General features: G+C 41.8%; 1 protein-coding gene across 1 annotated transcript in view; it reads right to left on the reverse strand.

The window, feature by feature from the left end:
* vwf (von Willebrand factor) overlaps nt 1-26852 on the reverse strand; it is a 174424-nt gene that overhangs the window by 95044 nt on the left and 52528 nt on the right. Inside the window, 9 exon segments of the mRNA XM_065022171.1 lie at nt 466-1678; nt 13009-13318; nt 13416-13551; nt 19087-19251; nt 20515-20671; nt 22225-22323; nt 23087-23227; nt 24041-24187; nt 24318-24452. Of these exon segments, the coding sequence (XP_064878243.1) occupies nt 466-1678; nt 13009-13318; nt 13416-13551; nt 19087-19251; nt 20515-20671; nt 22225-22323; nt 23087-23227; nt 24041-24187; nt 24318-24452 (2503 nt within the window).

The raw sequence follows: 26852 nt of genomic DNA on the forward strand, positions 1-26852 counted from the left end.
CTTCATCCAAATCAAGGTTAGTGATTGCTTTTCTGATGTCCAGAAACTATTTTCGGTCATAAGAAATAATAGTGGAAATATTATATAAAATTAAAGTAAAGCTCAGTGTAAGAAAAACACAAAATAGCAGAATTGGTCAGGAGCCCGTAAGACCGCAGCTAACTCTACCTACATTTACATATTACGTCAATCACCTCGACTAACCGGTGCCCACACACATTGACTCTGTACAGGTACCCCCTGTATATAGCCTCGCTATTGTTATTTACTGCTGCTCTTTAATTATTTGTTAATTTTATTTAAAAAATAAATGCTTAACTGCATTGTTGGTTAGGAGCTTGTAAGTAAGCATTTACAATGTTATGTTATTTAATCCACTGCAGCACCATCTCAACAAAGTCGGTGTGTATGTGTGTGTTTCTGTGTGTGTGTGTATGTGTGTGTGTATGTGTGTGTGTGTTTTACCTGAGGGAGGCAGGGTGGCTCTGGGGGCCAGTGTGGGGGTGAGTCGTGGGGGAGGCAGGGTGGGGGAGCGAGGAGAGAGGGAGTTTCTGGTGATATTAACCACAGTGGTAACCAGAGAGGTAAGGCTGGTATAGTCCTCCACCATGAGGGGGCGCTGTGGGGAGCTGAGAGGCATCAGGTCCACCTCTCTAACCTTCGGGCCTACCCCGATGGGATACACCCAGGTGTGTGTGTGGGAGGAGGGGGGACGCGTGATCACGTCGGTGGGGGGGTTCTCTGTCACCAGGAAGACTAGCTGGGGGGAGGTAGGGGTGGAGGAGGGCCTATCAGTAGTCACTTCCTGGTAGGTCTGGCCAATTGCTGCACCCGTGTTGGTCTTGTCCCCACCCCTCCAGCGGATCTCCCGCAGTCTCCTTAGCAACTTGGTTCTCTGCCACTGTATTTCCCAGCGCGTTATCTCCACGGTGACAGTTTCCGAGTATTGTATGACTGTAACACGCACGGACTCCTCCCCTTCCTGTGCCAGCTGTGATATCACTTCCTCCAGAAAGAGGAGAGAGGCGTTAAATCCCGCCTCCCCAACCGAGTCAGAACCTTCCAGGATAAATGTCACGTATTTAGAGGAAGAGAGGAAGGAAGAGGAAGAGAGAGAGGAAGGAGAGGGAGAAATAGTTGTGGGGGCCATGCCAGTAGGCTGTATGGGGTTGGGGAGGTGTTGGGACAGGGTGGAGGTCAGGGTGGGGATGGTCTCTAGCAGGGGAGGCTGTGTGGTGGTGGTGGTCCCAAGGCTAAGTTTAGCCATGCCAGGCTTGGCGGGCAGGGACTTGGGGGTCTCCGGCTCCAGCCCCAGGGTACAGAGGTAGTCAGTGACCTCCATAAAGTTGGCCGGAAGCTCAGACACGCTGTTCAGCTGGTAAGCCCTGTTATCAGGCTTGGCCTTCGTAATGTCATTAACCTGTGTCCAGCTAGCCTCCGGACCCAGCGCCAGCGTCAGGGTGGTAATGTCTTTCTTCCGAAGCAGCTTGACGGTGGCGCGGAGAGGCCGGGGATTGGCGCTGGCGGTGAGGATGATAGCGACGCGGCCAGCATGTTCTCGCTTGTTCTTGTCATAGATGTTGATTGCCAGATACTTCACCGCCTCGTCTAGAAACGCAGCATCACCACCACTGTAGTGCAGCTCACGCACTGTCTTCTTAAACAACCACTTCTGAACCTAGAGGTTAGAGGTCAGAATTTAGGAGTGGACTCAATGTAAGAATGAAGAATATGGATAATATCGGATAGCAAACTCTCTCAGACCAAGAAGTTAACCAACTCTGACAAGACCCTTCCATTAACCGACATTGAAAGGACCCTGTCATGAACCGGACCCAAATTAAGACATTACAACAAGAGACACCACAACACCACATAAAGAGAGACACCACAACACTACATAAAGAGAGACCTAAGACATTACAACAAGAGACACCACAACACTACATAAAGAGAGACACCACAACACCACGTAAAGAGAGACACCACAACACTACATAAAGAGAGACACCACAACACTACATAAAGAGAGACCTAAGACATTACAACAAGAGACACCACAACACCACATAAAGAGAGCCACCACCAACACTATATGAAGTGAGACAGCATAACACTACATAAAGAGAGACCTAAGAAAACAACACAACACAAAATTGTAGCAACACACATGGCAGCAACACAACATGAGAACAACATTGTAGCAACACAACATTGCAGTAGCACAACATGGTAGCAGCACAAACGTGGTAGAAACATTACTGGGCACAGACAACAGCACAAAGGGCAAGAAGGTAGAGACAACAATACTACATGCAAAGCAGCCACAATGGTCAGTATGAGTGTCATTATCAGTGGGAATGTAGAGATGGAGATAAAACTGTCCAGTTTGAGTGTTTGTTGCAGCTCGTTCCAGTAGCTCCAACAAACTGAAAAGACGAGCGACCCAGGGATATGTGTGCTTTGGGGACCTTTAACAGAATGTGATTGGAAGAAAGGGTGTTGTATGTGGAGGATGAGGGCTGCAGTAGATATCTCAGATAGGGGGAGTGAGGCCTAAGAGGTTTTTATAAATAAGCATCATGGATGTGTGTCCTTTGGGGACCTTTAAAACTTGTTCAGGAAAAGGGGCATCCCCTTTGGATGAATTGCGTGCCCATAGTAAACTGCATAGAAATCTGTCCTAAATTGCTAATATATGCATATTATTATTATTATTGGATAGGAAACACTCTGAAGCTTCTAAACCCGTTTGAATTATGTCTGTGAGTATAACAGAACTCACAGGGCAGGCAATCTTCCAAACTAGTTTTGAGATCCTGAAAGTTGGGGCAACTTTGACGTCATCGCCCCCTCCCTTCCCAACAAGTTATGGATCTGGAAACACTTCCTATGTCTTCCACTAGATGTCCTCATTCAGTACATTTACATTACATTTAAGTCATTTAGCAGACGCTCTTATCCAGAGCGACTTACAAATTGGTGCATTCACCTTATGACATCCAGTGGAGCAGCCACTTTGAGCGTTTAATTGTGCAAATGCTGTGAACTTTGACCCAATGAGGCGAAAAACTTTGAGTGTCGCGAGGATTTCCATGTGCGTTAGGGCGCGCTTTGGGCACAGAGCTTCCTTTGTTCCAGCTAGCCCTAGATGAACTAGGATTGTCCGGTTGGAATGCCATTCGTTTTGTACGTTTATAACTTCCTAAAGCTTGATTCTGCACTTAGTTTGACCAGTTTAGTCGATCTATAATATGTCATTTGGAAGTTTTGATGCGCAATTATTCTGGACCAGAAGTCATTTTTTGGGCATTTGAGCTGAAAGTGGTAGCATATGCTACTACATGGACACTAGAATTTAAACAAAACAATGTATTGGGTAAGTATGACTCCTTCCACTACATTCTGATCGAAGACCATCAAAGGTAAGGGAATATTTATGTTGTAATTTAGTATTTCTGTTGACTCCAACATAGCGGAGAAATATTGTTACGTCTGAGCGCCGTCTCAGGGTATTGCATAGTCAACTAATTCTGTAACGTTAAAAACAAATCTGACACAGCGGTTGCATTAAGAACCAGTGTATCTTTCTAACTATATGTAGAACATGTATCTTTAGTCAAAGTTTATGATGAGTATTTCTGTTATCTGGCGTAGCTTTCTATAATTTCTCAGGACAATTTTTGATAATTTTATGAACATGGCGTCAATGTAAACCGTGATTTATGGATATAGAATGCATATTATCGAACAAAACATAAATGTACTGTGTAACATGTCATATGACTGTCATCTGATGAAGATTTTCAAAAGGTTAGTGAATTATTTATTTTTTAATCCTGTTTTTATAATTTTAAATTTTCTGGGACAAAATGGCTGCCTCTTGTCTTTGTTTCGGTGGTGGTCTATGTGCTGTATTTTCGCCTTAAAACGTAAAAAAATCTGACATGCTGGGTAGATGAACAAGGTGTTTATCTTTCATTTGAGGTATTGGACTTGTTAACTTGTTAATGTGGAGGTTAAATATTTCTAAGAATATTTTTGCATTCCTTGCGCCACCGTTTCAGCTGAACGGGGGGGGGGGTTCCCTGAGAGGAACCCCTCGCTTTGACAGGTTTTAACAGAATGTGACACCCCTCCCACTCTGTCTGCTGGGATCTCCTGTTTGGTAGTTTGCTTGTTGGACACTAAGAAAACTTTGTTGTAGAGCATCCAACACATAATCTGGAGAGAGGCTAGCTGAGTATGACTATCATCTGCATTTAAATGAATGAGAGAACTATGTCGTTTATGTAAATTGAGAAGAGCGTGGGGCCTAGGATCGAGCCTTGGGGTACTCCCTTTGTGACAGGCAGTGGCTGAGACCGCAGATGTTCTCACTTTATACACTGAACTCTTTGAGAGAGGTAGATAGATCACAAACTTCCGGCGCCGACTGAGATGGCCGCCTCGCTTCGCGTTCCTAGGAAACTATGCAGTTTTTTGTTTTTTTACGTGTTATTTCTTACATTAGTACCCCAGGTCATCTTAGGTTTCATTACATACAGTCGAGAAGAACTACTGAATATAAGATCAGCGCCAACTCACCATCAGTACGACCAAGAATATGTTTTCCGCGACGCGGATCCGGTGTTCTGCCTTACAAACAGGACAACGGAATGGATCGCATGCAGCGACCCAAGGAAACGACTCCAAAAAGAGGGAAACGAGGCGGTGTTCTGGTCAGACTCCGAAAAAGGGCACATCGCGCACCACTCCCCAGCATTCTTCTTGCCAATGTCCAGTCTCTTGACAACAAGGTTGACGAAATCCGAGCAAGGGTAGCATTCCAGAGGGACATCAGCGACTGCAACGTTCTCTGCTTCACAGAAACATGGCTTACTGGGAAGACGCTATCCGAGGCGGTGCAGCCAACGGGTTTCTCCACGCATCGCGCCGACAGAAACAAACATCTTTCTGGTAAGAAGAGTGGCGGGGGCGTATGCCTCATGACTAACGAGACATGGTGAGATGAAGGAAACATACAGGAACTCAAATCCTTCTGTTCACCTGATTTAGAATTCCTCACAATCAAATGTAGACCGCATTATCTTCCAAGAGAATTCTCCTCGATTATAATCACAGCCGTATATATCCCCCAAGCAGACACATCGATGGCTCTGAACGAACTTTATTTAACTCTTTGCAAACTGGAAACCATTTATCCGGAGGCTGCATTCATTGTAGCTGGGGATTTTAACAAAGCTAATCTGAAAACAAGACCCCCTAAATTTTACCAGCATATCGATTGCGCAACCAGGGGTGGTAAAACCTTGGATCATTGTTACTCTAACTTCTGCCCCGCCCCCCTTTCGGAAAAGCTGACCACGACTCCATTTTGCTGATCCCTGCCTACAGGCAGAAACTAAAACAAGAGGCTCCCACGCTGAGGTCTGTCCAACGCTGGTCAGACCAAGCTGACTCCACACTCCAAGACTGCTTCCATCAAGTGGACTGGGACATGTTTCAGACAATTGGCCAGATGGAAATATTGACGAATACGCTGATTCGGTGTGCGAGTTCATTAGAACGTGCGTCGAAGATGTCGTTCCCATAGCAACGATAAAAACATTCCCAAACCAGAAACCGTGGATTGATGGCAGCATTCGCGTGAAACTGAAAGCGCGAACCACTGCTTTTAATCAGGGCAAGGTGTCTGGTAATATGTCCGAATATAAACAATGCAGCTATTCCCTCCGCAAGGCTATTAAACAAGCTAAGCGTCAGTACAGAGACAAAGTGGAATCTCAATTCAATGGCTCAGACACAAGAGGCATGTGGCAGGGTCTACAGTCAATCACGGACTACAAGAAGAAACCCAGCCCAGTCACGGACCAGGATGTCTTGCTCCCAGGCAGACTAAATCACTTTTTTGCCCGCTTTGAGGACAATACAGTGCCACTGACACGGCCTGCAACGAAAACATGCGGTCTCTCCTTCACTGCAGCCGAGGTGAGTAAGACATTTAAACGTGTTAACCCTCGCAAGGCTGCAGGCCCAGACGGCAACCAGCTGGCCGGTGTGTTTACGGACATATTCAATCGATCCCTATACCAGTCTGCTGTTCCCACATGCTTCAAGAGGGCCACCATTGTTCCTGTTCCCAAGAAAGCTAAGGTAACTGAGCTAAACGACTACCGCCCGTAGCACTCACTTCCGTCATCATGAAGTGCTTTGAGAGACTAGTCAAGGACCATATCACCTCCACCCTACCTGACACCCTAGACCCACTCCAATTTGCTTACCGCCCAAATAGGTCCACAGACGATGCAATCTCAACCACACTGCACACTGCCCTAACCCACCTGGACAAGAGGAATACCTATGTGAGAATGCTGTTCATCGACTACAGCTCGGCATTCAATACCATAGTACCCTCCAAGCTCGTCATCAAGCTCGAGACCCTGGGTCTCGACCCCGCCCTGTGCAACTGGGTACTGGACTTCCTGACGGGCCGCCCACAGGTGGTGAGGGTAGGCAACAACATCTCCTCCCCGCTGATCCTCAACACGGGGCCCCACAAGGGTGCGTTCTGAGCCCTCTCCTGTACTCCCTGTTCACCCACGACTGCGTGGCCATGCACGCCTCCAACTCAATCATCAAGTTTGCGGACGACACAACAGTGGTAGGCTTGATTACCAACAACGACGAGACGGCCTACAGGGAGGAGGTGAGGGCCCTCAGTGTGGTGTCAGGAAAATAACCTCACACTCAACGTCAACAAAACTAAGGAGTTGATTGTGGACTTCAGGAAACAGCAGAGGGGACACCCCCTATCCACATCGATGGATCAGTAGTGGAGAGGGTAGCAAGTTTTAAGTTCCTCGGCATACACATCACAGACAAACTGAATTGGTCCACTCACACTGACAGCGTCGTGAAGAAGGCGCAGCAGCGCCTCTTCAACCTCAGGAGGCTGAAGAAATTCGGCTTGTCACCAAAAGCACTCACAAACTTCTACAGGTGCACAATCGAGAGCATCCTGGCGGGCTGTATCACCGCCTGGTACGGCAACTGCTCCGCCCTCAACCGTAAGGCTCTCCAGAGGGTAGTGAGGTCTGCACAACGCATCACCGGGGCAAACTACCTGCCCTCCAGGACACCTACACCACCCGATGTTACAGGAAGGCCATAAAGATCATCAAGGACATCAACCACCCGAACCACTGCCTGTTCACCCCGCTATCATCCAGAAGGCGAGGTCAGTACAGGTGCATCAAAGCTGGGACCGAGAGACTGAAAAACAGCTTCTATTTCAAGGCCATCAGACTGTTAAACAGCAATCACTAACATTGAGTGGCTGCTGCCAACACACTGTCATTGACACTGACCCAACTCCAGCCACTTTAATAATGGGAATTGATGGGAAATGATGTAAATATATCACTAGCCACTTTAAACAATGCTACCTTATATAATGTTACTTACCCTACATTATTCATCTCATATGCATATGTATATACTGTACTCTAGATCATCGACTGCATTCTTATGTCACTAGCCACTTTAACTATGCCACTTTGTTTACTTTGTCTACATACTCATCTCATATGTATATACTGTACTCGATACCATCTACTGTGTGCTGCTCTGTACCATCACTCATTCATATATCCTTATGTACATATTCCTTATCCCCTTACACTGTGTATAAGACAGTAGTTTTGGAATTGTTAGTTAGATTACTTGTTGGTTATCACTGCATTGTCGGAACTAGAAGCACAAGCATTTCGCTACACTCGCATTAACATCTGCTAACCATGTGTATGTGACAAATCAAATTTGATTTGATTTGATTTGATTAGATAGCAAACCAGGCCAAAGACCCATCAGAGACACTAATATTCATTAGCCAACCCACTAGAATGGAATGGTCTACCGTATGACATTTTTTGGCCAAGTCGATAAAAATAGCAGCACAACAGTATCAAAGGCAATGATGACATAATGTATTAGCTTTAAGGTTGCAGTGACACATCCATAACCCGAGGGGAAACCAGACATCAAGAAAGCCAGTTGGTTGATTATTGCCAAGTTTTTTTCAACACTTTTGACAAACAGGGCAAAACAGAAATTGGCCTATAACAGTTAGGATAAGCTTGACCTCCCCCTTTAAATAAAGGATGCTGTCACAACTTCCACCGAAGTTGTTCCCTCTCCTTGTTCGGGCGGCGTTCGGCGGTCAACATCACCGGCTTTCTAGCCGCCACCGATCCATGTTTCATTTTTCCTTTTATTTTGTCTGTTTACACACCTGGTTCCCATCTCATAATTATGTTCCTGATTCAACTCTCTGATTTCCCTTTATGTTTTGTGCGTGATTGTCTTTCGTGTATTCCGGTGTGTTGTATTTTGAGTCCTGTTTTGTCCTGGTTTCGAACGGGATTTTGTCACGTTTTGGATTGAGTAAACCAGTGATTGTTACTCTTATCTGTGTCCTGCGCCTGACTCCTTCGCTATCTTTTAGATAGACTCTGACAGATGCAAAGTGGATGCCTTCCACGCCATGGGCCCCTCCCAAGAGAGGAGAGAAAAGCTTAGCGATGAGGCTGAAACCTTAAAGAAGAAAGGTTCTAATTAATGAGCTCCTTTAGCACCTCAGACTCAGTGACCGTTTGCATTGAGAAACTTTGTAGTGGGGCAGGTGAAGAAGATGGAGGAGCATCGGGGCCAGTAAAACTAGAAGGGCTGGGACGGGCAAGGAAGCATGTTTGAGTCAAATAGGAATCCTGACTTAATGATATGGTAATTAAAGAGCTCACGCATGCGCTCCTTGCCGGTCACAACCATATCATCAACATTAACCTTTTTGGGATAGGGTGCAGCATTTTCACTTTTGGATGAATAGCGTGCCCAGAGTGAACTGCCTCCTACTCTGTCCCAGATGCTAATATATGCATATTATTATTAGTATTGGATAGAAAACACTCTGAAGTTTCTAAAACTGTTTGAATGATGTCTGTGAGTATAACAGAACTCATATGGCAGGTGAAAACCTGAGAAAAATCCAACCAGGAAGTGGGACATCTGAGGTTTGTAGTTTTTCAAAGTTTGGCCTACCAAACTTTGACCTACACATTGAGATATGGATGAGGTTGCACTTCCTAGGGCTTCCACTAGATGTCAACCATCTTTTGAAATTGAATGAGGATTCTATTATAAAGGAGGGGCTCATGAGAACTCTTTGAGTCAGTGGTCTGGCAGAGAGCCTTTGTCTCATGACGTGCGCTCCCGACAGAGTTACCTCTCGTTCCAAAGCTTTTCTGAAGAAAAAGGAATTCTCCGGTTGGAACATTATTGATGTTTTATGTTAAAAACATCCTAACGATTGATTCCATACATCATTTGACATGTTTCTAAAGGACTGTAACGGAACTTTTAGAGTTTTTGTCTGGATGAAATGCTTGCGCCTCATGATGATGGATTACTGTGCTGAACACACTAACAACAAGTGGCTATTTGGACATATATGATGGGACTTTATGGAACAAATCAGTCATTTATTGTCGAACTGGGATTCCTGGGAGTGCCTTCTGATGAAGATCATCAAAGGTAAGTGAATATTTATGGTATTGTTTCTAAATTCGTTGACTCCAAAATGGCGGATTCCTCTGGCTGTTTTGGGTTCTGAGCGCCATTCTCAGATTATGCTTTTTCCGTAAAGTTTTTTTGAAATCTGACACAGTGCTTACATTAACTTCTCATGGTATAGGGGACGGTTGCGTCCCACTTGGGCAAAAGCCAGAGAAAATGCAGTGCGGCAAATTTTAAAAAATTATACAAAAATCTAATTGTCATTAAATCACACATGTAAGATACTCAATTAAAGCTACACACGTTGTGAATCCAGCCAACATGTCAGATTTTAAAAAGGCTTTTTGGCGAAAGCATAAGAAGCTATTATCTGAGGATAGCACAACAGTAAACAAAGAGATATTTCAACCCTGCAGGCGCTACACAAAACAAAGAAATAACATATAAAACATGCCTTACCTTTGACGAGCTTCTTTTGTTGGCACTCCAATATGTCCCATAAATATCACAATTGGTCCTTTTGTTCGATTAATTCCGTCCATATATATCCAAAATGTCATTTTTTGGGGAGCGTTTGATCCAGAAAAAAAACAGCTTCCAAAATGCGCAACGTCAATACAAAACATTTCAAAAGTTGCCTATAAACTTTGCCAAAATATTTCAAACTACTTTTGTAATACAAAAGGCATTTTTAAATGTTAATAATCGATCAAATTGTAGACAGGTCTATCTGTGTTCAATACAGGAACACAACAAACCAAGCTACTTTTCACATCTTGCGCAACTGTCAACAGTGTTATGCAGTTCCTAGATGGCCTACTTCTTCATTGCCCAAATGAATAACCTCAACCAAATTCCAAAGACTGGTGACACCCAGTGGAAGCAGTATGAACTGAAAACAAGTTCATAAGAAATATCGTTTGCCAACGAGATCGAACAGAAAGAGACCAAAAATAAAAAAATCTGAACATTACATTTCTGCTTTTTGTGACTCCTGTCTTTGGCTGGAAAAATGGCTGTGTTTTTTCGACTTGGCGGTAATCTAACATAATCATATGGGTGCTTTAGCTGTAAAGCATTTTTGAAATCGGACACGATGGGTAGATTAACAAGATGTTTATCTTTCATTTGCTTTATTGGACTTGTTAATGTGTGAAAGTTACATATTTCCCAAAAATATTTTTTGTATTTCGCGCCCTGCCTTTTCAGCGGAATGTTGTCGAGGGGTTCCCACTAGAAAGGTTAAGGGACATAGGCAGCTGTGAGGACGAGGTTTATTCTCCAGGTCTTTCACGTGTTCCAGAATATCTTGGGGTTAGACCCACAGAGAGAGAACTCCTCCTTAAAGTAACTAACTTTAGCTTTCCAGCCTGAGTGTGCTTAATTTCTCATTTGCCTTGAACATCAGTGTGTGTGCTGAGCCTTTTGCCAAATGGTGTTCTTGAAGTGGATTAACTCTGCTAGATCATGGTCGAACCAGGGGCTAAACCTGTTTTTAATTTGAATTTTCTTTATGGTGGCGTGTTTGTTATCTGTTTTAATAAACCTTTTATTTTTTTTACTCATGTCGTTTTTTTGTGGAGTGGTTTTAATATCAGCCTTTGGGCTTCCAACCTCCTACTTAATTATTGTTTTTTTTAATCTGTATTGTTTATAAAAAAAACAACATAATATTAGAATCCACACTTGACTTGAGTCATTCAACATTAGGTAACAAAATACCCAAATAAAATAGCAAAAAAGCCTACTAAATAGACCAAGCCTAAATGTGACCTGTTTCAGGAAACTAGACATAATGTATGTATTACTGGTGTCAGTAAACGTTGGCAATAAAGCGTAATTAAATTGTTGCCAGCAGCTCAGTTACAGTCACCTACGCTCTGGATAACATGAAAACAGCCCAACCAGCTCTGCTAGGTAAAGTAAAATGGTCAGAGTGGGGTTCTCATTTGTGTCTGGAAGTACTGTAGCTAGCAAGCTAGCCAATGTTAGCCAGTTAGCTTGGGTGATTGCCTGCCGTTTTGAGGTCAGAATGCTAGGATCAACCCTACTCATCAACCCTACTCATCAGTCAGAGCGTCCAGTGTGCGCTCTCAACGCTCCAAGAGCGAAACGCTCTGAATTTACAATGAGACAATCTGACAGCACAGTAACATAACAGCCTAATCAGCTCTGCTAGGGAGAGTAATGTTCAGTGAGCTGTTCTCTCATTTGTGTCTGGAAGTAGCTATCAAGTTAGCCAGTTAGCTTGTGTGATTGACTGCTGTTAGTACAGAACGCTCGGATCGATCCTTAAAGAGATGGGTCGGGCTAATTAAAACTGTGTGAATGATGCTGAATGGGTGTAGACAAAGAAGAGCTCCCCAGTTTGTACCAAAATATTCAAAGGCAATTTCTCAAAATTGCTGCAACTTTCAAAGCAGAATAACTTTCCCATTGTTCCTCAAATGCAGTGTATTATACCATTTTGTAGCTCTGTGACTCTGCTTTTATCCAATGTAAAAAAACAAACACAATTTCACATTTTACTACATAAGACTCAATCAAGGTGGTCAGTCACAAATGTAGGAATTGAATAAATAAGACAAAAATATATATATACTGTATATCCCCTTCCGTATCCACAGTTGTGCCTCCTAAATAACAATTATTAGTAGGCTATAGGCAAGGAGACTAACTATGGATGCTGCTCCTGTTGCTCCATCCAGCATACTGCATCTCCTCATCAAATTTCAGAGACACCGGCCAGTCAGCAGAGTGAAGTTCCCTTGCAGGAAGAATAAAGTTGAAATATCTATCCATCTATCCATCTATCCATCCATCCAGCCAGCCAGCCAGCCCCGTTACACTGGCATATGGCTAACTTCATCTTGCCTCACTGACTTGACAAATAGTGAATTCAACCAAATCAGTTAGACAAGGAAACAAATGATTGGCTCTGTCATTTTATCTGAAAAATTATAATACACACTCTATGGGGGGTAAAATGACAAGTAGCCAACATTTCCTGGGATACTATAGAGGTCAGTACTCAGTCAGGTGTTCTAAGTGGCTGTGTGTGCTTCTGCATACCATGTCAGGGGAATATATTGCGCAAAACAAATGAAAGCAGGCTGATATGCAATTTTGTCTGACAATAATTTAAGATGATAAAATGTAAATATGTGAAATTTGAGTTGATGTTGTTTATGAACTAAACTCTTCAATTTAATTCAGGGTCTGTCTGTGACACCCACAAGAGTCCCGAATCCACCAAACTGGACCCTACCTGGATCTAATGGTCAACTTCAGAATTTAGACTCGACCCGGATCCTACCCTGACCCTTGAAGAGCTCTAGTCTTAACTCCAGAGTGATACAGCAGGACCATAGCCCCGGTGTGTTTGTGTGTGTTGTGTGTGTGTGTGTGTGTGTGTGTGTGTGTTTGTGTGTGTACCTGCATGTCGTATGTCTTGACTCCAGAGTGATACAGCAGTACCGTAGCCCTGGTGTGGGCAGAGCCCATCCTGAACCTGTCCACCACTGATAAGATGAACTGTTTGACGGACAGGAAGTCCTCCTCGCTGAGCGCTGCCGAGCCATCTAATAGGAAGGCCAGGTCCATGGCCCGGTCACATGACCCCTCCGGCATCACTGTGGAGACAGGCTGGGCGGTGGGTGTGGTCAGACCAGCAGGGGTAGTGTACGAAGCTACGGTGTCCAGAAGAGCACAAACCTCGCAGCTCAGAGTGTTGTTCTCACAGTGGCTGGAACACACACACACCACACACACACACACACACACAATTAGATTAATAGTTCCAGACATTGTTCCAGACATATCAAATGTATGTGGTGTGTTACCATATCTGACAATGTTGGGGGTCGTCATGGTTCAGGATGACCTTGTTACCATGGGAGATCCTCTCTCCGTCATGGTAACATATGTGGCATTGGGCGGGTTCAACACACTGCATGGAAACCTCATCCAGTATCTGACCTACAAGGCAGAGGCGGGGGGGTTACTGCTGCCTGCACTGTCTGTGTGTTTATCAGTGTATGTGTGTGTTTATCAGTGTATGTGTGTGTATCTAGGACTAAATATAAACAACACAGGTAGCTTCCACATGGCTGTGAACGAGCTGAGACAAAGCAAGAAGTTCCAAATATAATCTAGCTCAAAATTGAGGGGTGACATTTGGACTAAATGAACTAACCTAGCTACTGAGAGCCTAAGAAACTGTCTTGAATCAACATGGACTGTCAATGGAGACACAAGTTGTTCTTAGGCGTTCACGAGCACATTCACCAGTTCACGAGGACATTCACCAGTTCACGAGCACATTCACCAGTTCACACATACAGTTGAAGTCGGAAGTTTACATACACTTAGGTTGGAGCCATTAAAACTTGTTTTTCAACCACTCCACAAATGTCTTGTTAACAACCTATAGTTTTGGCACGTCAGTTAGGACATCTACATTGTGCATGACACGTCATTTTTCCAACAATTGTTTACAGATTATTTCACTTATAATTCACTGTATCACAATTCTAGTGGGTCAGAAGTTTACATACACTAGGTTGATTGTGCCTTTAAACAGCTTGGAAAATTCCAGAAAATCATGTCATGGCTTTAGAAGCTTCTGATAGGCTACTTGACATCATTTGAGTCAATTGGAGATGTACCTGTGGATGTATTTCAAAGCCTACCTTCAAACTAAGTTGGTTCATCCTTGGGAGCAATTTCCAAATGCCTGAAGGTACCACGTTCATCTGTACAAACAATAGTACACAAGTATAAACACCATGGAACCTCTGTGGAGGGAGATGCTTTCGGTCTCCTAGAGATGAACGTACTTTGGTGCGAAAAGTGCAAATCAATCACAGAACAACAGCAAAGGACCTTGCAAAGATGCTGGAGGAAGAAGGTAAAAGTATCTATTTCCACAGTAAAATGAGTCCCATATCGACATAACCTGAAAGTCCTCTCAGCAAGGAAGATGCTACTGCTCCAAAACCGCGATAGACAAGCCAGACTATGGTTTGCAACAGCACATGGGGACAAAGATCGTACTTTTTGGAGAAATGTCCTCTGGTCTGATGAAACAAAAATAGAACTGTTTGGCCATAATGCCCATCATTATGTTTGGAGGAAAAAGGGTGAAGCTTGCATGCCGAAGAACACCATCCCAACCGTGAAGCACTGGGGTGGCAGCATCATCTTGTGGGGGTGCTTTGCTGCAGGAAGGACTGGTGCACTTCACAAAATAGATGGCATTATGAGGCAGGAAAATTATGTGGATATATTGAAGCAAAATCTCAGTGAGGAAGTTAAAGCTTGGGTCTTTGGGTCTTCCAAATGAACAATGACCCCAAGCGTACTTTCAAAGTTGTGGCAAAATTGCTTCAGGACAACAAAGTCAAGGTATTTGAGTGGCCATCACAAAGCCCTGACCTCAATGGAAAATTTGTGGGCAGAACTGAAAAAGCATTTGCGAGCAAGGAGGCCTACAACCTGACTCAGTTACACCTGCTCTGTCAGGAGGAATGGGCCAAAATTCCCCCAACTTATTGTGGGAAGCTTGTGGAAGGCTACCCAAATCTTTTGACACAAGTTAAACAATTGTAACGCAATGCTACCAAATACTAATTGAGTGTATGTAAACTTCTGACCCACTGAGAATGTGATGAAAGAAATAAAAGCTGAAATAAATTATTCTCTCAACTATTGTTCTGACATTTCACATTTTTAAAATAAAGTAGTGATCCTAACTGACCTAAAACAGGGAATTTGTACTAGGATTAAATGTCAGGAATTGTGAAAAACTGAGTTTGTATTTGGCTAAGGTGTATGTAAACTTCCGACTTCAACTGTACGTTCTCACATACATTCACGTTCAAATGTTTTGGCTCACTTAGAAATGTCCTTGTTTTTGAAAGAAAAGCACATTTTCTGTCCATTAAAAGAACACCAAATTGATCAGAAATACAGTGTAGACATTGTTAATGTTGTAAATGACTATTGTAGCTGGAAACCGCAGACTTTTAATGGAATATCTACAGTACATAGGCGTACAGAGGCCCACTATCATCAACCATCACTCCTGTGTTCCAATGGCACAATGTGTTAGCTAATCCAAGATTATCATTTTAACCTCTTAAAGGCTACTTTTTTGATCATTTAATAAAACCCTTTTGCAATTATGTTAGCACAGCAGAAAACTGTTGTTCTGATTAAAGATAGAAAAACTGGCCTTCTTTAGACTAGTTAAAGTATCAGTGGAGCATCAGCATTTGTGGGAAAAACTGATCACTGAACAGTCTCAAAATGGCCAGATAAAAACAAAGCACTTTCTTCTGAAACTCGTCAGTTTATTCTTGTTCTGAGAAATGAAGGCTATTCCATATGAGAAATTGCCAAGAAACTGAAGATCTGCCTCCTGATAAACGCTATTGTACTACCTAAAGTTGCATTACAGAACAGTGCAAACTGGCTTTAACCAGAATATTTTAAAAAAGAGGAGTGGGAGGTTTTGAAACAACTGAGCAAGAAGACAAGTGTATTAGAGTTTCTAGTTTGAGAAACAGACCCAAATATGTTTAACGTCAGATTTGAATGGAAAAAGATGATGAAAGGTAAGAATGCGTTGCTATTTTATTGTGCGGTTTGATCATGAACAAATGCTAATTATTTTGTTAACGTCCCTGTGCACTTTTTACCCAATGTTATCAGATAATACTTACTTGTTTGGGAAACACTTTAAAAAAAGTTTGCTGGTCAATAACATGGCAAATGGTATGTTTCATCATAATTAGCATTAAGTTCCTGCATTCACATCCAGCCATGATTGGGAATCCCATAGAAGCAACAGGTTAAAAGGCAATTGATCATTAATAAAACCCGGGTTTGCAATTAGTAAATATGAAATTGTTCTTAAATGAATTGCCTAGGTTAAATAAAGGTTAAACAAACTAAAATAAATTATAAGTCAGTTTATTCTTGAACTGGGAAACAAGCTCCAGCTCTAGACTATGGCTGAATGGATTTGAAACCAGACCCTGGTCCTCCAGCTCTAGACTATGGCTGAATGGAGAGGAAACAAGGCCCTGGTCATCCATTTCTAGCACTGTGACTGAATGGAGTTTGAGAAACAAGGCCCTGGTCATCCATTTGAATAGACAGTGACTGAATGGATTGCTTTAATTTCGATCATGAACAAATGGTCATCCATTTACCCAATGTTCCCTCTAGACTTGTTTGGAAACACTTTAAAAGTTTGCTGGTCATCCAGCTCTAGACTGTGGCTGAATGGATTAGAAACTTAAGGCCCGGGTCATCCATTTCCAGACTGTGACTGAATGGATTGGAAATAAGGCCCTGGTCATCCATTTCTAGACTGTGACTGAATGGAGTTTGGAAACAAAGACCCTGGTCATCCAGGTATAGAATGTTGATGAATGGTTTGAAACAAGGCCCTGGTAATCCAGTTCTAGAATATGGCTGAATGGATTGTAAAACAAGGCAAGATTTATCCAGTTCTTGACTGTGACTGAATGGTTTGGAAAAAAGGCCCTGGTTATCCAGTTCTAGAATGTTGATGAATGGTTTGAAAAACAAGACCCTGGTTATCCAGTTCTAGAATGTTGATGAATGGATTAGAAACAAGGCCCTGGTTATCCAGTTCTAGAATGTTGATGAATGGTTTGGAAACAATGCCCTGGTAATCCAGTTCTAGAATGTTGATGAATGGTTTGGAAACAAGGCCCTGGTCATACAGTTCTAGAATGTTGATGAATGGTTTCGAAACAAGGCCCTGGTCATCCAGTTCTAGAATATGGCTGAATGGATTATAAAACAAGGCAAGATTTATCCAGTTCTTGACTGTGACTGAATGGATTAGAAACAATGCCCTGGTCATCCAGTTCTAGAATGTTGATGAATGGTTTCGAAAAACAAGGCCCTGGTCATCCAGTTCTAGAATATGGCTGAATGGATTGTAAAACAAGGCAAGATTTATCCAGTTCTTGACTGTGACTGAATGGATTAGAAACAATGCCCTGGTTATCCAGTTCTAGAATGTTGATGAATGGTTTCGAAACAAGGCCCTGGTCATCCAGTTCTAGAATGTTGCTGAATGGTTTTGAAACAAGGCAAGATTTATCCAGTTCTGAATATGACTGAATGGATTATAAAACAAGGCAAGATTTATCCAGTTCTAGAATGTTGACTGAATGGTTTAGAAACAAGCCCTGGTTATCCAGTTCTAGAATGTTGATGAATGGTTTCGAAACAAGGCCCTGGTCCTCCAGTTCTAGAATATGGCTGAATGGATTGTAAAACAAGGCAAGATTTATCCAGTTCTTGACTGTGACTAAATGGATTAGAAACAATGCCCTGGTTATCCAGTTCTAGAATGTTGATGAATGGTTTCGAAACAAGGCCCTGGTTATCCAGTTCTAGAATGTTGATGAATGGTTTTGAAACAAGGCCCTGGTCATCCAGTTCTAGAATATGGCTGAATGGATTGTAAAACAAGGCAAGATTTATCCAGTTCTTGACTGTGACTGAATGGATTAGAAACAATGCCCTGGTTATCCAGTTCTAGAATGTTGATGAATGATTGAAACAAGGCCCTGGTCATCCAGTTCTAGAATATGGCTGAATGGATTGTAAAACAAGGCAAGATTTATCCAGTTCTTGACTGTGACTGAATGGATTAGAAACAATGCCCTGGTTATCCAGTTCTAGAATGTTGATGAATGGTTTCGAAACAAAGCCCTGGTTATCCAGTTGTAGAATGTTGATGAATGGTTTCGAAACAAGGCCCTGGTCCTCCAGTTCTAGAATATGGCTGAATGGATTGTAAAACAAGGGAAGATTTATCTAGTTCTTGACTGTGACTAAATGGATTAGAAACAATGCCCTGGTTATCCAGTTCTAGAATGTTGATGAATGGTTTCGAAACAAGGCCCTGGTTATCCAGTTCTAGAATGTTGATGAATGGTTTTGAAACAAGGCCCTGGTCATCCAGTTCTAGAATATGGCTGAATGGATTGTAAAACAAGGCCAGATTTATCCAGTTCTTGACTGTGACTGAATGGATTAGAAACAATGCCCTGGTTATCCAGGTCTAGACTTTGGCTGAATTGATTGTAAACAAGACCCTGGTCATCCAGTTCTAGACTGTGCTGATTGGATTAGATGGACTTAATATTTTTTTTTAAGTAAAAAAATGCTTTTGTATAACAATTAAAAAAATACATATATATTTAATAACCACACCACGCATTTACCCGTAGATAAACAAAAATAAAATAAATGTTCACCAAGGTGATAGTAATACATTAAACATCTTCAGTTAATTCATTACCTTTATTACCCCTCATCTATATGCGTGTCTTACCTGGGGGTCAAGTAGAGTGGCAGCCCTCGATACAGGTGAATGGAAGCCATTCATTCTCCGCTTTGGTTCATTTATGATCTTTATTACCCCTCATATATACAGTATATGTGTATGTGTGTGTGTCTTACCTGGGGGGCAGGTAGCGTGGCAGCCCTCGATACAGGTGAATGGACAGGGGAGGGGATGTGAGTGCTGACAGGTGATTGGACAGGCAGAGCCACATGTGTTGTACCTCCACTGGCATAGCTCCCCCAAACCCTCCGCTGCAGTGTTCAGCTCCTCGCAGCTCAGCGCTAACACACACACACACACACACACACACACACACACACACACACACACACACACACACACACACACACACACACACACAATACATGAAACAACTTTATTTGAAGACGGAAGGCTATAGAAAGTGGCCGTCTTTGAATACCTGTACTTGCTTGTTTTTTTGGAGAAAAAAAAAAGTTCTATAGTATATGATATTTAGAAAATGTAATATGCTTTACATGTGGTATATTTTAAATGTAGTATGTTTTAAATGTAGTTTGTTTTAAATGTAGTTTGTTTTAAATGTAGAATGTTCTACCCAATTTCGTGATATCCAATTGGTAGCTACAGTCTTGTCTCATCGCTGCAACTCAGGTACGGACTCGGCGAAGGTCGAGAGCAGTGCGTCCCCCGAAACACAACCCAACTAAGCTTCTTGCTTCTTGACACAATGCCCACTGAACCCGGAAGCCAGCCATACCAATGTGTCGAAGGAAAAACCGTGCACCTGGCGCCCTTGTCAGCGTGCACTGCGCCCGGCCCACCACAGGAGGCACTAGTGGGCGATGGGACCACCGCCTTAGACCACTGCGCCACTCAGGAGGCCAAATGTAGTACGTTTTAATTGTAGTATGTTTTAAATATGGTATGTTTTAAATATAGTATGTTTTAATTGCAGTATGCTTTAAATGCGGTATGTTTGTTTTGTAGTATGTTTTAAATGTAGAATGTTTTATGTAGTATGTTTTAAATATAGTATGTTTCAATTGAAATATGTTTTACAAGTGGTATGTTTATTGTAGTATGTTTTAAATATAGTACGTTTTAATTTTAGTATGTTTTAAATATAGTATGTTTTAATTGTAGTATGTTTTAAATGTGGTATGTTTTATGTAGTATGTTTTAAATATAGTATGTTTTAAATGTGGTATGTTTTAAATGTAGTATGTTTTAAATGTGGTATGTTTTAAATGTAGTATGTTTTAAATGTGGTATGTTTTAAATGTAGTAAACTTTAAATGTGGTAAGTTTTAAATGTGGTATGTTTTATGTAGTATGTTTTAAATGTGGTATGTTTTAAATATAGTATGTTTTAAATGTGGTATGTTTTAAATATAGTATGTTTAATTGAAGTATTTTAAAAAATGTGTTATGTTTTATCTAGTAAGTTTTAAATGCTCATAGATAAGTTGGGATGTTCATCTAGTGGAATTCAAGTTCGAATTCCCAGAGCTGACTAAAAGAAAAATAGTATCCATGCTGTGTGGGTGTGACCTGTGACTTACGGCACAGCTCATTAGACCTCCAGCTGACAGCCACGCCCATCTCGGAGCAGGCCTGGGAGTATGCAGCGATGATATCACAGAAACACATACAGTCTCCGACGGACGGACAAGAGCACGCCGCCTCCACACACATCTCTACATAGGGCTCTGGGTCCACCTACACACACACACGCACACACACACACACACACACACACACACACACACACACACACACACACACACACACACACACACACACACACACACACGTGCACAACGTGTAATATATAGTGGTTAGTACAGGTTGTAAGAGTGTTATGTATTGTTTTTACAGGTTATAAGAGTATTTTGTAGTGTTGATTACAGGTTACAAAAGTGTTTTGTAGTGTTTATTGCAGGCTATGAGTGTTTTGTAGTGTTGATTACAGGGTACAAAAGTGTTTTGTAGTGTTTATTACAGGCTATGAGTGTTTTGTAGTGTTTATTACAGGTTATTAATGTTACGTAGTGTTTATTACAAGATATAAGAGTGATATGTAGTGTTTATTATGGTTCTAAAATTGTTTAGTGTTTTACAGGTTAAGAAAGATAATTATATATGGTGTTTATTACAGGTTATGTAGTGTTTAATGCAGGTTATAAGAGTTTAAAGTAGTGTTTATTACAGGTTATAAGAGTGTTATATAGTCTTTATTACAGGTTATAAGAGTGTTATATAGTCTTTATTACAGGTTATAAGAGTGTTATATAGTGTTTATTACAGGTTATAAGAGTGTTATATAGTCTTTATTAGAGGTTATAAGAGTGTTATATAGTCTTTATTAGAGGTTATAAGAGCATTAAATAGTGTGTCTTATTACAGGTTATAAGAGTGTTATATAGTCTTTATTACAGGTTATAAGAGTGTTATATAGTGTCTTTCTGTTATACAGTTACATTATGTTTATTACAGGTTATTAGTGTTATATAGTGTTTATTACAGGTTATAAGAGTGTTAAATATAGTCTTTATTACAGGTTATATTAGTGTTATATAGTCTTTATTAGAGGTTATAAGAGTGTTATATAGTGTTTATTACAGGTTATAAAAGTGTTATATAGTCTTTATTAGAGGTTATAAGAGTGTTATATAGTCTTTATTAGAGGTTATAAGAGCATTAAGTAGTGTTTATTACAGGTTATAAGAGCGTTAAATAGTGTGTCTGTTATACAGGTACATTATGTGTAGTTGTATTAGGCAGTGTTTATTACAGGTTATAAGAGTGTTATATAGTGTGTCTGTTATACAGGTACATTATGTGTAGTTGTATTAGGCAGTGTTTATTACAGGTTATAAGAGTGTTATATAGTGTGTCTGTTATACAGGTACATTATGTGTAGTTGTATTAGGCAGTGTTTATTACAGGTTATAAGTGTGTTATGTAGTGTTCATTATATGTTACAAAAGCGTTATGTTGTGTTTACTACTGGCTGTAAGCATGTTATGTAGTGTTCATTACAGGTTATAAGAACGTTGTATAGTGTGTGTTATACAGGTAATATAGAGTGTAATAGTGTTATGTAGTGTTATACAGGTAATATAGAGTGTAATAGTGTTATGTAGTGTTATGCAGGTAATATAGAGTGTAATAGTGTTATGTAGTGTTATACAGGTAATATAGAGTGTAATAGTGTTATGTAGTGTTCATTACAGGTTCTAATAGTGTTATGTAGTGTGTTTGTGACTCACCAGACTGTTGCAGGCTCTGAAGAGGGCACTGGTTAGAACACGACAGGACTGTTCCACAGTCACCAATCTCACTATGTTATCACTGCAGGGAGGGGGTAGCTACACACACACACACAAAGAGACAGACAGACAGACACACACACACAAAGAGACAGACAGACAGACAGACACACACAAAGAGACAGACAGACAGACAGACACACACAAAGAGACAGACAGACAGACAGACAGACAGACACACACAAAGAGACAGACAGACAGACAGACACACACAAAGAGACAGACAGACAGACAGACAGACACACACAAAGAGACAGACAGACAGACAGACAGACACACACAAAGAGACAGACAGACAGACAGACAGACAGACAGACACACACAAAGAGACAGACAGACAGACAGACAGACAGACACACACAAAGAGACAGACAGACACACACAAAGAGACAGACAGACAGACAGACACACACACACAAAGAGACAGACACACAGACAGACAGACAGACAGACAGACAGACAGACAGACAGACAGACAGACAGACAGACAGACAGACAGACAGACAGACAGACAGACAGACAGACAGACAGACAGACACACACACACACACACACACACACACACACACAGAGACACAAACACACACACACACACACACACACACACACACACACACACACACACACACACACACACACACACAGTTAAAGTTCTGAAGAAGTTGAACAGAAACACACATACTATAGACTGTCTCTGTGTGTGTGTGTGTCTGTGTGCATCTGTGTGTGTCTGTCTGTCTGTGTCTGTGTTTGACTATGTTTGTGTGTGTGTGTGTATATCTGTGTGTGTGTTTGTGTGTACCTTTGTTGCATCGGCGCAGCTGGGTTTAACCTTCCAGGAGTTTCCAAAGTGGGTGGAGTCGACCTCCAGCTGGTTGTTGCTGCTTAGAAGGTCGTTGTTCATGTTTCCATCATAGTTGCCACACAGACCACACACACGCTCCTACACACACACACACACACACACACACACACACACACACACACACACACACACACACACACACACACACACACACACACACAGACAGACAGAAACAAATACACAGAATCATGGAGAAAGTTATGAAGTGCAGTGTAATAGTAGTATAATCGTAGTAATATGGTAGAATAGTAGCAGTGTAGTAGTATAATAGCATATTAGTGTAGTGCTCCAGTTTCAACTGTTCTGCCTTATTATTATTCGACCATGCTGGTCATTTATGAACATTTGAACATCTTGGCCATGTTCTGTTATAATCTCCACCCGGCACAGCCAGAAGAGGACTGGCCACCCCACATAGCCTGGTTCCTCTCTAGGTTTCTTCCTAGGTTTTGGCCTTTCTAGGGAGTTTTTCCTAGCCACCGTGCTTCTACACCTGCATTGCTTGCTGTTTGGGGTTTTAGGCTGGGTTTCTGTCCAGCACTTTGAGATATCAGCTGATGTACGAAGGGCTATATAAATACATTTGATTTGATTTGATTTGATTCGAGCAGTAGTAGTAGGAGGAGTAGATAATAATAATGATTATTCGTTGAGTAATAGTAGTAGTAATATTAGTGGTATTAGAGCAGTAGTAGTTTAGTAATGGTAGTATAGCAGTAGTAGTAGTAGTAGTAGTGGTATTATAGCAGTAGTAGTGGTGTAGTAGAAGTAATTGTGTAGTAGTAGTATAACAGTACAGTAGTAGTATTGTAGTAGTATAGTAGTAGTAGTATAGTAGTGCAAGTATAAAAGTACATTAGCAGTATAGTATTATTATAGTAGCAGTATTACCCTGTACTGTGAGGAGATGTGTACCAGCAGGCGGGTCCCCAGGTCCCAGCTGATAGAGATGTGTTTCCCCAGCAGCAGGATGAAGAACTGACCAGAACGAATGATCTCCACCTCAACACCCTTCATCACTGGCTTCTTCATCCTCACCTGGAGAAGAGGGGGGGGGTTGTGTGTGTGTGTGTGTGTGTGTGTGTGTGTGTGTGTGTGTGTGTGTGTGTGTGTGTGTGTGTGTGTGTGTGTGTGTGTGTGTGTGTGTGTGTGCGTGCGTGTGTGTGACCTGTCCATGCTCCATAGTTATGAGTCCACCCTGGTAGTAGACTGTAACAGCTTTAGCACAGCGATGACCAATGACCCCACAGGCCTCATTCTCCACAAGCACCCTGAATGACCCCTCGTCTCCTCCACACTGGTCCTGGAGAAATAGAGGGAGGGGAGACGTCGAGAGAGAGAGAGAGAGAGTGGGAGGTGGTGGGAGGGAGAGAGATGAAATGATAAAAAATACAGACCACAAATTTCAATTGGCTATGCTCAAATTCTTTAACATCATCCTTAGCTCTGGCATCTTCCCCAATATTTGGAACCATGGACTGATCACCCCAATCCACAAAAGTAGAGACAAATTTCACCCCAATAACTACCGTGGGATATGCGTCAACAGCCACCTTGGGAAAATCCTCTGCATTATCATTAACAGCAGACTTGTACATTTCATCAGTGAAAACAATGTACTGAGCAAATGTCAAATTGGCTTTTTACCAAATTACCATACGACAGGTCACGTGTTCACTCTCTATTTACAAACATACAAACCAAAACAAAGGCATAGACTTCTCATGATTTGTTGATTTCAAAGAGCTTTTGACTCAATTTGGCATGAGGGTCTACTGTACAAATTGATGGAAAGTGGTGTTGGGGGAAAAACACAAGACATAATAAAATCCATGTACACAAACAACAAGTGTGCTTAAAGTGGGCGAAAAACACACATTTCTTTCCACAGGGTCGTGGGGTGAGACAGGGATGCAGCTTAAGCCCCACTTTTCACACTAGTGTGACTAGTGTGAGCATTCTAGTATCTTTAGTTCTATGTTTTCTATTTCTTTGTGCTGTCTATCGTTGTCTCTGATTGATTGAGAATCATACTTAGGCAGCTTTATCATACCTGTGTTATGTGGGTAGTTGTTTTCTGTTGAATGTTTCTGCACCTGACAGAACTGTTCGTTGACGTTTTTGCTCTTTGTTATTTTGTTCTAGTGTTCAGATTTTAATAAACATCATGGACACGTACCACGTACCACGCTGCGCTTTGGTCCACTCCCTCTTCTTCAGACGTTACACGTTATGTCATTAACATAAAGTTGAAATTGCCTGTTTTAGGTCAGTTTTAGGTCAGTTAGGATCACCACTTTATTTTAAGAATATGAATTGTCAGAATATTTCAGCTATTTCAGCTTTAATATCTTTCATCACATAACTGGTGGGTCAGAAGTTTACATACACTCAAGTAGTATTTGGTAGCATTGCCTTTAAATCGTCTAACTTGGGACAAATGTTTCGGGTAGCCTTCCACAAGCTCCACAAGCCTCCCAAAATAAGCCTCCTTGCTTGCACACACTTTTTCAGTTCTGTCCACAAATTTTCTATGGGATTGAGGTCAGTGCTTTGTGATGGCCATACCAATACCTTGACTTTGTTGTCCTTAAGCAATTTTGCCACAACTTTGGAAGTATGTTTGAGTTCATTGTCCATTTGGAAGGCCCATTTGGGACCAAGCTTTAACATCCTGATGGATGTCTTGAGATGCTGATTCAATATATCCACATAATTTTCCTCCCTCATGATGCCATCTATTTTGTGAAGTGCACCAGTCCCTCCTGCAGCAAAGCACCCCCACAACATGATGCTGCCACCCCCATGCTTCGCTGTTGGGATGGTGTTCTTCGTTTTGCAAGCCTCCCCCTTTTTCCTCCAAACATAACGATGGTCATTATGACCAAACAGTTCTATTTTTGTTTCATCAGAACAGAGGATATTACTCCAAAAAAGTACGATCTTTGTCCCCATTGTGCAGTTGCAAACCGTAGTTGGACATTTTTATGTCGGTTTTGGAGCAGTGGCTTCTGCGTTGTTGAGCGGCCTTTCACGTTATGAAGATATATTACTCGTTTTACTGTGGATATAGATACTTTTGTACCGGTTTCCTCCAGCATCTTCACAGGGTCCTTTGCTGTTGTTCTGGGATTGATTTGAACCTTTCGCACCAAAGTACATTCATCTCTAGGAGACAGAACAAGTCTCCATCCTGAGCGGTGTGACGACTGCGTGATCCCATGGTGTTTATACTTGCGTACTATTGTTGCAACCCATATTTATGCTTATTTATTTTCCCTTGTGTACTTTAACCATTTGTTACAACACTGTATATATATATATGTGTAATGTCTTTATTGTTTTCAAACTTCTGTATGTGTAATGTTGACTGTTCATTTTTATTGTTTATTTCACTTTTGTATATTATCTACCTCACTTGCTTTGGCAATGTTAACACATGTTTCCCATGCCAATAAAGCCCCTTGAATTGAATTGAATTGAATTGAGATAGGTGGAGGGAGAGAGAAGTGGAGGGAGGGAGAGAGGGAGAGGAGAGAGCGAGAGAGGGAGAGAGAGAGAGATATGTGGAGGAAGAGAGATGGAGAGAGAAAGAGAGAGATTTGGAGAGAGAGAGGGAGGTGGAGAGAGAGTGAGAGTGAGAGGTGGAGGGAGAGAGAGCGAGGTGGAGGGAGAGGGAGGTGGAGGAAGAGAGAGAGGTGGA

Source organism: Oncorhynchus nerka, linkage group LG9a (genome assembly GCF_034236695.1).
Source record: "Oncorhynchus nerka isolate Pitt River linkage group LG9a, Oner_Uvic_2.0, whole genome shotgun sequence".
NCBI lineage: Eukaryota > Metazoa > Chordata > Actinopteri > Salmoniformes > Salmonidae > Oncorhynchus > Oncorhynchus nerka.